The sequence below is a fragment of the Sus scrofa genome, chromosome 9 (genome assembly GCF_054392235.1).
Source record: "Sus scrofa isolate SSC_HxYL_T2T_F1_AM1 chromosome 9, Sscrofa_HxYL_maternal_Yorkshire_Landrace_v2.0, whole genome shotgun sequence".
Lineage (NCBI taxonomy): Eukaryota > Metazoa > Chordata > Mammalia > Artiodactyla > Suidae > Sus > Sus scrofa.
The window spans coordinates 7030597-7042792 of NC_139391.1; the positions used below are offsets into that span (position 1 = coordinate 7030597).

Genomic DNA, 12196 nt, shown 5'->3' on the forward strand with positions numbered 1-12196 from the left:
CCCTACGAGTCTCTGAAGTACAGAGATGGTCCTTTCCATGTTACTCACGCTCACAGAAGTCAGACAACTCGGGCCTTTTTTGCTGGTTCTCAACTTTTGACTCATGTGCCCCCTCCTCACCTAAGAAGGGGGTCCCGGAGCCCCTCCAGACCAGGGACTGCTCCTCTTTCCCACGGCGCCACCAGTGCAAATGCAGCTCAGGGCTGGGCACCGAGGGCAGGCTGGACGGAGGAGTGACTGAGGGACGAACGGGCAGCGCCCTGCAGGACAGGTCCGTCTCTATCTCCAGTCCCTCCTGGCCTCAGACTGCGGTCCAGCATCACCACACGTAGGTAACTGCCCTGCTCAGCACACCCCAGGCGCCTCTTGCCTCGGCGCTACCACTCACGCTGGGCCCTTTGTCCAGAACGCCTCTTCGACTTGCTGAGCCTCCTGATGTCTACGACTCCGATCTGGTGGCATTTCCTCTAGGACATCTGCTCTGGCCCCCAGGTTGCTCAGCGGCATCTCCTGGGCTCCAGGCAGAGCCCTGATCACACTGTGTTGCCACAGTCTTCCCCAGAGCCCTTCATCTGGGCAGGTGGGCATGCTGGGGCAGGGGTCCCCTGTGCCAAGTACAGGACCAAGCATACGACAGGTACTCAGTAAACTTCTGTCAAATGAAGAACTGAACCGTGCAGAGAAAGGGCAGGCCGTCTGAAGGCCAAGGTCGCTGCTCCCCAGTTTCTTTCATTTGGAAAAGGCTTGGGCTGATGGGAACCAGGGGTTAAGCACTCAGCAGAGGCCCAGCTCCGTGCCAGAAGGGACGTGAGTGAGTCGGGTGGAGTCTTTCACCCCAGTTTGTTTGCGAGGAAACGTGATCCCCACGGAGAGAAGAGGCGGCCTTACTTCTCCCAGCCCTGACAAGGCTCAGCCCGAGCCCGGACAGATGTGCCTTCAGTCTGCCTTGTGCCCTAGGTTTCGGGTGAGCGGTTACTGAGTTCAGAAGCCAGGCTTGGCTTCGGGCTGAGTCCAGGAGCAGGGCCACCTGCTCAGGCTACTGACAGGTGAGACAGGGGCCTAGGGACTGGGCTTCCACTCTCTAAGAGCTAGAGCTGAACTTGCAAACAAGGTGTAAGCGCCTCGAGGGAGGAAGGAACCCGCTGCTACATGGAGAAAGGAGGAGGGGGAGGGAAGAGACGGGGGCCCAGCCTCCCACTGGTCCCCCCCACGGGAGTATGGAAATACGACTCTGGAGGGCCTGCCTCAGGTGTGCTGAAGTCAGTAAAAAGCCGTTTTCCCCAAGTGTCGCGGTGCTGCAGAAGAAAAGTCACGCTGGCAGCCAGACCCCGTCAAGCCTGGGAAGGCACACAGTCCGGGGCGTGTGGGCTGAAGTCCAGCCCAAACCCTCTCGATACAAAGAAGAGTGCGGTGAGCGAGCGAGCGGCAGAAGCTTCCCTGGCCAGGCCCGCCCGCACCACACACGGGCAGCCGGCTCCAGGCCCGACAGGCCAGCAGTGCCCACTCCTCCCGGAGCCGCTGAGCTGCTGGCTCGATCCTCTTACTCCGTGAGCATCACTCCTGACGGGCTCCTGACCGGGGCCTCCGGTCTGTGGACAGAGTGCCTCCTCAGTCAGTCCAGCCCTGTCACTTCCACGCGACGTCCAACTTCCCTTCGAGCAAAGGATTCCTCACTGCCACGGGCTGGCACAGCCCTGCATGACCCGCAAACCCCCAGACCAGAAGGCAGGTTCGGGAAAAGGGGAGGAGTCAAGGGCGGCTCCACACGGGCTGTGAGCCGAGGGGCCGGAGGACCTGAGCAGAAGGTACCAGCACAGGGTGCAGGAGGCCATCTGGCTGGCGGAGCTGCAGACCCCAGGGCAGCCGTAAAGAGGACGCTCAAACGCCTCGCCCCGAGCAGCAGAGCTCACTACCCAGGGCGCTCCCAAGGCTCGGGGCCGAGGAAGGAAGGAGCCCTCGAGGCAGAGACACAGACAGCACAGAGGTCCAGAGAGGGCATGGGGAACGATGGGAGGGGCCGACAGCACCACGGCGGCTGAGTTTCGTCCCAAACCCTGATGTCACTGAGCACAGGTCACACACACGGTGACCCAGCCACGTACAAACTATGAGAAAAGGTCTGCTGGAAACTGAGGACGGGATTCTTCCATCCTGCTGCTGGCAGGCCTGTGGGCAGAGCTCAAGGCCGGGACCCAGAGGAAGAAATGAAGGCTCCTGTGCAGAGTCCAGGGTGTAAAAAGGCTAAATAAGGAGCCGCTGTGAGATTTCAAGCACGTTTCCTCCTAGCAGGATAGCCGGGCCCTCGCCACCCCGCCTGCAGGCCCGCACCCCAAGCCTGGCTCTGCGCGCACGAGCAGCTGCAACTGGTAGGTTACATGTTTGGTTCCGCGAGACCAGGGCCTGGGGCGCCCCCACGCCCATCTCCAGGGTCCAACAGAGGCTTATGCATTCATTCATAGGCAGGGACTATCCTGGATGAGAAGGCGCAAAGCCAGTCCCATTCGGGCCCTCGTCACCTTGAACTTGTCTTGTGCAAACAATCTCTTCTCAGAGCTGCCTCGAGCCCTCCCCTCATTCTGCTCATCCTTCACGCTTCACTCACTGCCCTGTCCAAAACCCTCCCCAGTGCTCTCAGCACAAGAACTCCAAACCCACCCCGCGGGCGCTCCGGGCTTTGCATTTTCCAGTGGCTCTCCAGTCACCCCCCCTTTCCCCGCCCGCAACGCTGCACAAGCACCACCTCAGCAGCACCGACGGGACCCCGGGCCGGCAGCCAGCCAGCCAGCATCTTCCTCCCGCTGCCTCGGCTCCGCCTGCTCCCTGCTCTCTGGCGGGAGGGGAGCTGGGGGTGAAGGGGATTCTGCCCGAGTCACCAGGACCGAGGGAGACGGGACGACCGGAGGCAGAAACCAGGTGAGAGACGGGGGACGTACAGGAACGGTCCCTACAGACCCTGTGCACACAGGCCAGAAAGAGGGCCCGGACGGGGCGGGGACACACACACACACACACGCCCCAAATCACTTCCTATAATCTGGGGGCAGAGGTTTAATTACTATGAAGAAAAACATGCATCTGACATTTAGATTCTCATCACTCACCTACGGAGTTTCCCTAAGACAAGACGCCCAAGGAGAAGGGTCAGGGGCCAGGAATGGTTCCCAGAGGGGACGGGGAAAGGCAGGCCTCAAAGGCCTGCCGCTGCCCAGCCGAAACCCTTATTGCTCTGCCCCCCGCCGCCACCTAATCATTATTTTGGCACTCCCCTACAAAAAAAAAAAAAAAAAAAAAAAAAAAAAAGAAGGAAAGAAAGAAACTTAGGGTGATTATAGCGAAATATAATAATATTCTGTCCCCCTTATAATGTTACAACCCGTGATCACTGCAGAACTTCGAGAAGCCTACACACGGAAAGCTGCTTAACCAAGAGCTTCCAAATCTGCTTCTCCCTGCCCGGGACGCCACGAGCTCCTTCGCGGGTGAGCGAGGAGGGAAGACTGAACGCAGGAGCTCTTCTGCGCACTCCTCCTACGCAGACCCGGAGGTGCGGGGTACCAGGACGACAGGTGTGGTTTCCACCGCCCCCTGGGCATCCCCAGCTGGCAGCCCTCCCCTCCGAAGCCCCTCTCCTCTCCCTCTAGTCACAGAGCTGGGAAACAAGGCAATGAGAAAGTCAAGAGAAGGCAAGAATCAGGCTTTCTTCTCGAAAAGCGGCCGGGTCTCCAGCCATCAGAAGGGAAGTGCCACCCCCAAGCGATGCCCTCAGCTCTGCCATCACTTTCTTCAGAGGAACCAGTCTCTGCTGACTCGGGAGAAGGGAGACTAGCGTCGAGACCAGGGTCAGGCAAACTGTGAGCCAGAGGCCAATCCTGCCTGCTACCTGTCTTTGGAAATAAAGTTTTATTGGAATATACACATGAAAAAAGAAAAACACGCGTTCGAAAGTGCTAAAAACAATCAACCCTTGGGCGGATTCGTGGCACTGCTGCGCTGTCAATGCACTGCCCACACTGGCTTGCCAGCCTGGCAGCAGTCAACCTCACAGCTATCCACAGGTGATGCCAGGTCAGCAAACGCCTTAAAGGAGGGAGCACAGCCGGCCTCCTCCCCCTCGTGTCACTGCACTGCAGCAGAAGGAAACGAGGCCCATGCGTTTCTGGGGAATGAAGATGCCACCCGCTGCCTGCAGTTATGAATGGCTCTTATAACAACGAGCTGACATCTGTGCTTGGTTTTTAAGATGCATCATTGCATGTTTATTAAACTATTGCTCCATCATATTTATTTGGCTACAAAACAACTCCCAACCCATACTTCCAAAAGTGGTTTATTAAAAACTAAGCCTTGAACATTAATACTCAAAAGCACCCTTGAGAATCAATAATAATGCTGCAGATAAAATGAAAGAGAATCAAAGCAGTAAGTCTTGGCGGGGGCTGCAGCTGCCTTTCAATGCCATCTCGAGGCTGAGGTGGCTGGACTGGGGCATCACCGCCACCTCCACACAGCCGTTTCCTGCCTAAAATGTGCCGCGGCGGCAGGGAAGGGAGGGGTCCTAGGGCCACCCGGCTCTACACGAAAGGCAAAAAACGAAGGCCACGGTTAGGCCTAATGGGGGGCTACTAGCTTCACTAAGAATGAAGCTTCTACCTCCACTAACAGCCTCATACTGAAGCCCTATGTCTGAGGATCCATCCAGGACACAGACTCTGCCCTGCGTCTGGCACCAGGCTGAGGCCCGAGCTGAGTCCTATCCCTGCGTAAGAACAGGCCTCAGACCTAACCAGCCAGGGGGGTGCCAGGGGACCAGCTGAGCCAGGGAGGCTGGAGAAAGGCCGTTGGCCAGCGTGTGTGTCCTGCAGGCAAGCCTCTCTAGCCCTAGAGGACCTGGCAGAAAGGTCTCTCTCGGTTCGCTCCCAAATCCCCAAGTCTCTCCGCTGGTGCCCACCTGTACCCCACCCAGGCAGCAAGCCAGTACTGTGTGGCCAATCCCGCAGAGAAGCAAGAACCAGAGGAGGTGGAGGGACTCTTAAACCAAGCCCTGCAAGGAAAAAAGCAGCCGAAGGATCCGGGGGTGTTTGGGGTCAGAAAAAAGACACAGGGGCTGACACTCCACCTTAAGATACCTAAGGGCTGACCTGGGCCAAAGGAACCCTGATGACTCGACTACAAAGAAGCCACACGGTTCAGCGCCCAGCTCGGTGCGAGGAGCTCCCCCAAGGGAGAGTCGCCACCAGAGCAAGGGCCGCCCGGCCCAGCCGTCCGGCGAGGGAGAGCAGGGCCTGCGGTTCAGCACTCACCTGCGGACTTCCTGGACATTGTTGGCTCGAGCCGCTTCCACCAGGGCTGCATCTGAGGAGAGAGGAGGCACGGGTCAGCTCCCCGGCTGGGACGCCCGCTCAGGGCTGCCTACAGGGCCAAGGAGACACTCACTGCGAGTGCGGGCACTTCAGAAACAAATGAAATGATGCCAGATATACAAAGAGGAAGCAGGCCGTGCCCACCTGTGTGGCAGGGGCGTTAACAAGCTGTCCCCCTCAACTTTCTGTCACAGAGCCCGAGCTTCCGGGTCCTCAGCACGCAGCTGATCCGGGTGGTGTGTCTACACCACGTGTGGCCTAGAGCGCCCTGTGAAGCCCTCGCTCTTCATCAGCCCCGGGGCTCCGCAGGTGTCTGGGATCATCACTGCTGGCATCACCCAGCCCAGCCCTGCTCCCCATTCTCCCTAAGTTCAGCTCCTCGGTCTGGTGCTGAATCTCCACGGCCCTGCTCACGACCCCGCAGGAGAGACAGGATAGGGAGTGCGGGCCCCTCTGAGAGTAGAGACAGCCCTGACCACAGGCCAGGAGACCTGGCTCCAACACACCCTGCCCACGTGGACTGTGGCAGCCCCCCTTCCTCACAACCCCGGCTTCCCTGACTACCAAGCAGAGGCAGTACTCCTCGCCCCGACAGCCCCACAAGGACGCTAGCGAAATGAAATGGTGGTCGAAACCTCTGCACACTCCCCAGGGCAGCCCAGGGAAGGGCTGTCCGAGGCAGAGGATTCCTATCAACCCTTAGGAACCACCAGGCCTGGCAGAAAGGCAAGGCCACGCCTGGCCCCTGCCTGGGCAGCCGGCAGGCTGCTGCCACCACCTTGTGGCCACAAGGAGGAACTGCCTGACTCAGAAAGCCTCCAAAGTCAGTAGCAGAAGCATCACTCTTTTCCCAGAGGGTGGAATTCTCTGAGCCCAGCCGGTTCGGAGCTACCCTGATGGGCCCTGGACAGACCCGCACCCGTGGTGCACCAAGCGACTCCGCGGGTGAAACACGAGAGAAGCACTGCAGCAGGGCGGAAAGGGCGGGCCCGGGCTCCAGTCCTAACTCGGCACCTGCTCTGTGATGCGGCCACCGCGCCTGACCTCTGAGCCGGGGTCTCCTTCTACACTCAACGGGGATGAGATGCCCACCTTATCACGCGTGTGCAAACTGCACCTGCGGTTCAGATCTGGGCCTGGGCCTCCACCCCCCCCCACCCCGGCCTCAACGCCAGGGCCAGGTTTTCTCGGCTCCCTGCCCCAGCCGTTCTCCCAGCACACTCCCGGCTTGCTCAGGATGCCCCTGGCTGGAAGGAGAAGGAGCCTCACTCAGATACGGCTGGGTCCACGCTCCCCTCACGCTTCAGAAACAAGCGGCTCCTGCAAGGTCCCCGAGGGAGTGAGGAGTGAGCAAGCGCCGGGGCCGCCTGCTCCTGAAGGGCCATGTCCAGCACGCTGCACTGGGCCTCGGCTCACAGCTCCAGGTCAGGGGCAGGAGCCGGCAGGTCCGAAGGCTGGACTGGTCACGGTTTGGGCCATCGTCTATTCTGGTGGACGGACCCTGGTCTCTTTGCCGGGGTTCACATGCCACATCCAATCTGGAGAAGCCAGGAAACCCAAGGCAAGACCTTGGACGCCCTCCCCCGAGCCGTCCAAACACACTGGCCTCAGGACGTGCCCGGCTTACCGCCGTTCCACGGCTCTCCACCGCCTACAGAATGCCAAACTTCCAAAGCCCGGTGCCTGGCACCCCACCCTCTCCGTCTGCTCACACCTCCTCCTAAGACCCGTCGTCCTCCAGGCAGGCTGGACACTGCCGGCCTCTACACACACGCACCATACGCTGACCTGCGACTCCTTCATCTTTGTTCCGGGAAAGCTTTGCGGAGAAGACAGGCCAACTCTGGGCACATTTACTGAATCGCTACTAAGCACCAGAGACTACGGGGGACGGACCCGGTGAAAGCAGCACCCTGAAGACATCAGCGAACACTCCCGGTCCCCAAGGAGCTCGCCATGCCACTCTTCCCTTCATCCCTTGCTTCACCCTTCAGAACTCAAGTTCCAACCCCCCATCCTCCAGGGGGGTCCCCAGTGACTCAGGAGGGCTTTCCTGACTCTGGTGGCCTTCTGATCCCCCAACAACACACTGTCACACCACTCACCAGACCCACAGGCCCAGCTGCCGGCACTGACCCCGAAACGGGCATCGTGCTAAGAGGTCTACATCCAGCCCTAACATGGGCACGCAGAGGGTGTTCAGAAAAGTGCTGGAAGTAACAGAACCTTCTCAGGCCTAAGCGAGAAGGGCCCTGGGACTCTATTCCAACATCCTCCTCTTGCAGACGAGGGGACAGGTGGCCAGGGAGGAGGAACCACACTCCAAGTCACCATGGGAGTCAGAGGCACAACCAAAACAAGGTCCCCGGGGTCCCGGGCCCCCCTTTCCGCTGCCCTCAGCCTGCTGAGTAAACACATGGGGTCAAGGGAGCCGTCCTCTTGCTCCCAAGTCTCAGGGCTCGGGATGCATGGAGTCTGGGAACACCAGGCCTCGGCCTTCTTCTCCCTGGAGAAACAACTGAGAACCTGAGCGGCTGGACTCACGTAAGCCAGCGGTCTGGCGCTCTGCCTCTCTCCCAGTCCCTGCACAACTCCAAGCACCTACGGGAGATGCCACCCTGGGTCCACCAGCCCCCACGGCTGCTCTGCATCTCCAGGGGCCACTTTCTTGTCTTCCTTCTGCCGACGGCCCCACAGAGCGAGATCGCCTCGTGTCTGAGACGAGGCACAGCCAGGCCCCGGGGGTCTCTCTGATGGACACGCCCAGGCTGCTGAACTTCAATCGGAGTCAAAATAATGGCACTGCAAGAGAACTAAGACACCTCCCCTCACTGTGTAAGTGGGGAACCCAAAGCCAGAGGAGCACGGGGTGAGGAGGGCCAAAGCTGGCTCTGAAACCAAGTCTCTTCTTCCTTTCTTAGGCCACCGGGGACGCGGGGCAAGTTCACTAAACCATCTAGTGGTTGCTCTTAAACCTTGTGGTTTCCTGGAGATGTCTAAAAGAGGAAGTGAACCAGGCAGAATATCAGAGAAAAGGCCCATGCTCTAACGTCCCATGTTCAGTCCAATGCTCCCATTGTACAGATGGACAAAGTGATGCTCAAAAGAGGGAGGCTGACCTGTCATAACTGCATTATTATACAATAATAGTTGAATAGTTTGGTAAACTACACAATTCAGGGGCACCGAGCTCCCCAACCTGCTCTATGACCAGATGTCTGAGTCCCTCCAGGACTGAAGCTCCGGTATTCTAAATCTATAAGCAACTGCCACTCTCCAAACATACGGAGTCAGGACACTCCTCCCGCCTCTCACTTAAACGAACCCAGACTGTCCCGATAATCACCCTTGTTGGTCGGGCTCTTGCTGTAACAGTGAGCCACCAGCGCCGAGGCCAGGGCCCACACGCCTAATCCGGCCCTGTTGAGGACCTGGTTCCAGCTGTCCTGCCCAGGCAGTGGGTCTTCGGGGTTAGGAAGGCGTCCCCACGTGGAGGCTGCGAGGCACGGGGTCTCGGTACTTCCTCTCTGGCGCCCCCCGGTGGCTGCCCCTCCTTCGGCGAGTAAGGCGGGCGACGTTCCATGCCGCCCTCCGACGGCCGCCCTCAACCACTGAGGCTCCCCGCGGCCCCCGGTGGTCACACTCCGGCCAGTGGTACTCCGGAGCGATGGGGACCTAAGCAGCTGGAGGAGGAGCCGCGGCGCAGGCGCTGTTTTCCTTAACACCAGGGACCCCAGCATCGTGACAGCTGCTTCGCTAGCCCCCTGGTGCCGGCCCCTGTGCTGGCCACGTCCAACATGGCTGCCGCGGCGCGTTCGAAGACGCCGCGGAGTGGCATTACGCACTACCTCACGGGAGTGGTAGTCCACGGCCCAAGAGCTTGCTGCAGCTGGAGACCAAACAAACTACACTCCCCAGAAGGCTGTGGAACTTACGTCACAATGACTGCTGATTTACCGGAGCCCGGAGCATCTTGGGAAATGGAGTTCGGGCTAGGGGGCGGGGCAAGGAGGGAACTAGCCAGCAGCGGGCGCGGTGATCAGAATTAAGGTTGGAATCCCAGAGTCTCTTTCAAAGTTTAGTTAAAATACGCGACGTAATTTCTGACTATTGTAAATTAAACAAGATTCTTCAGCAGAGGCCCATTATGACGCTTATAGTTATTTCTTTTAGCTTATTTCTCTTTTCAGCCTGGCTCAGCTTTTCGAAAAGCTCTCTAGGGTAACTGATGCGCCTGAAAGAGGAATTCTCTTTCTTTTCCTACAGACTTCCTCTCAGTTGAAAAGCTGAACCGTGATCTTGCTTTGTGGTACTGGATTGGAATTAGGGGTATCAGTATAAACTCATGGTTTTAAAATATATACAGCTATATCAATACAGAAATAGAGATTTAAGTATGTATGGGTTAGTACATTCCATATATTACCTCTGTCTCCTGAGAGGGTCTAGAAGGAATGACACCTTGAACACTGAAAGCACGTAGGACCCAGATCTAAACACTATCCTCCGATGAAAGGAACCAGTTCTCCTTGGAGGAATGGTTATTTTTAGGATGAGGGTCGAAAATACACAAGATAAACCCAGGACTATCTTGAGTGCTGGAAAGTAAGGGAAGAAAACCCAGACACAGGCTTGTCCAAAGAACGCAGGAATGTGGAGGACAACTTCCTGATGACCAAAGCTGGAACCATTAGGCAAAAGATAATGACAGTATGTGGGTTTTACCCAGAGAATAAAACAAATATCCAGGAAGCCATACCGATATTAATAATCAAATAAATAAATGGGAGAAGAGTGAGGGAAACAGATAGCTCTTCCTTACAGGAGAAATTGAGTTAATACATGTAGAAGGAAGAAGGAAATAGAGATTACCATTAGGCAAATACCACTGTTCCAAATATTTCAGACAAGATCAACAGATGATGCTAAAAACAGTGGGTAAAAGTTTGAGGACTGACAGGATTTGTAATAAGACATAGACGTCATGAATCTCTTGACATGAGGTCCTAAGGACAAAATATCATTTTTGTGGCATTCTCACCAGTCACACCCAACCTCACTCCAGTCGGGAGAAAACATCAGACAAGCCCAAAGTGAGAGATGATCTACAAATAACGGAGCACTATTTGTAGGTTTTCTATTGCTACCTTAAAACATCGCCGTAAATGCAGCCGCTTGAAATAAGACCCATTTAATATCAGTTTCTGTCGGTCAGGGGTGTGGCATATTTTAACTGGGTCCTCTCTTCAGGGCCTGACAAAACTGAAATTAAGGTGTCAACTAGCTAGATATGCATCTGGAGGCTCAATGAGAGAAAAGTACATTTCCAAGGTCTACCAGGTTGTTGGCAGAAATCATTTCCTAGGAGCCTTAGGACTAAGGGTCCCGTTGTCTTGCTGGCTGTTGGCAGGTGGGGACTGCTCAGGTCTTTGCATGGTTTTTCCTGAAGGTAAAATATGTGAGTTCTCAAACTTCAAAGTGGCCTGGATGACAGTGGCTAGAGCCCTAGCTCCTCTCCTGGTATTCGAGTGAAACCTTTCAGAATAATGGTTTTTTTTTTTTTTTTTTTTTCCCTAGAAGCTATATGATCAGTTAACAGCAGCAAAAGATAAAATTTTAAAATAAGGTATTCTTTCAAAAATCAAGAGTGAGTGATAAGCAGTCCATTTTGGTGAGATTTCATGTGTCAAAAAGGTCATTTAAAATATATTTAGCACCATACCTAGGGGTTAGTACATAGGATCTAGAGATATAAAATTCACTTCCTGTGGGAGCTCCCTGGTGGAGCAGGGGGTTAAGGATCTGGCTTGTCACTGCTGTGGCTTGCTTATGTCACTGCTGTGGTGTGGATTTGATACCTGGCTGGGGAACTTCCGCCGCCAAAAAGAAAAAACTCACTTCCTGCGGATCCTGCTGGATACTGCCATAACCCTACCTCCGGGCTGACTCTCCCATAGCTCTTTTTTGGAATAAGTGAGATGAAAGGATTTTTTAATAGTAATAGCAGCTACATGTTATTAAGTATTTACTCCGTTCCAGCCACTGTGCTAAATAACTTACCTGCCTCTCATATTTATAAATACTCAGATACGCTTCTCCTAGACTTTGCTGGATGCTTTTTTACCGGATCTATCTACTCAGTGAAGGCACAATAGCCCAGTCATGGCTTTCAAACTACACCTGGGAAACCTTGGAGAAACTTATCATATAAAGTGTTTATCATATAAACACTTTGTATGAGCAAATTCTCTTAATCCCCACATTAACCCTAGGAGTTAGATAACTTTTAATATTTCCAGGTTGATCTGACTCAGAATCCAAACTCTTAGCCATTACACAACTTGCTCTCCTGAGGAAGGAAAGGCATATATATGCGTGTGCGTGTTGTTTTGATGTGCGTAGGGGTGTATGTGAAAAAAAGTCTGCATTATTTTTCACAAATACATTGCCTACTTTCCTGTATTAACAAAAGAAGAGAGTGGACATGATTTAATATTCCCGATGATTGAGGTTATTGATATCATAACAGATTTTCTTGTACCACATTGTAAACGTAGAAAACTTGAGCATTAACCCAAACCACACATGGAAAATATTTCGTAGAGGAAATTTCTCCTATCACCTCCTTTTCTTCTCATCTGCCTCTTTCCCTCCGAATCGAAGTGTGCTGGAGTTCCCGTTGTGGCTCAGCAGTTGGCAAACCCGACTGACAACCATGAGGACGCGGGTTCCATCCCTGGCCTCGCTCAGTGGGTTGAAGATCTGGGGTTGCCATGAGCTGTGGTGTATGTCGCTGACACGGCTCAGATCCTGTGTTGCTGTGGCTGTGGTGTAGG

At 55.3% G+C, this 12196-nt stretch overlaps 1 protein-coding gene and 1 long non-coding RNA gene across 12 annotated transcripts in view; one reads left to right on the forward strand and one right to left on the reverse strand.

Annotated features, from left to right (window-relative positions):
- Window positions 1–12196, reverse strand: part of CLPB (ClpB family mitochondrial disaggregase) — a 299259-nt gene that overhangs the window by 135619 nt on the left and 151444 nt on the right. For 6 of the 11 annotated variants that reach the window (XR_014814533.1, XM_084975056.1, XM_021102298.2 and 3 more), the window contains exons 1-2: window positions 8707–9159; window positions 5301–5352 (exon numbers count right to left, since the gene is read on the reverse strand). Coding sequence is in view for 10 of the 11 variants with exons in the window: in XM_084975056.1 (XP_084831182.1) it covers window positions 5301–5352; window positions 8707–9100 (446 nt within the window). In the remaining variant the exon portion in view is untranslated. Of the gene's footprint in view, window positions 1–5300; window positions 5353–8706; window positions 9160–12196 lie in introns of those variants that run through there. The other 5 variants (XM_084975058.1, XM_084975060.1, XM_084975057.1 and 2 more) reach the window with 1 other exon arrangement.
- LOC146399703 (uncharacterized) lies at window positions 822–9497 on the forward strand. Its single transcript, XR_014814546.1, has 2 exons — window positions 822–2913; window positions 3389–9497. It is a non-coding gene; the product is annotated as an uncharacterized LOC146399703 (long non-coding RNA).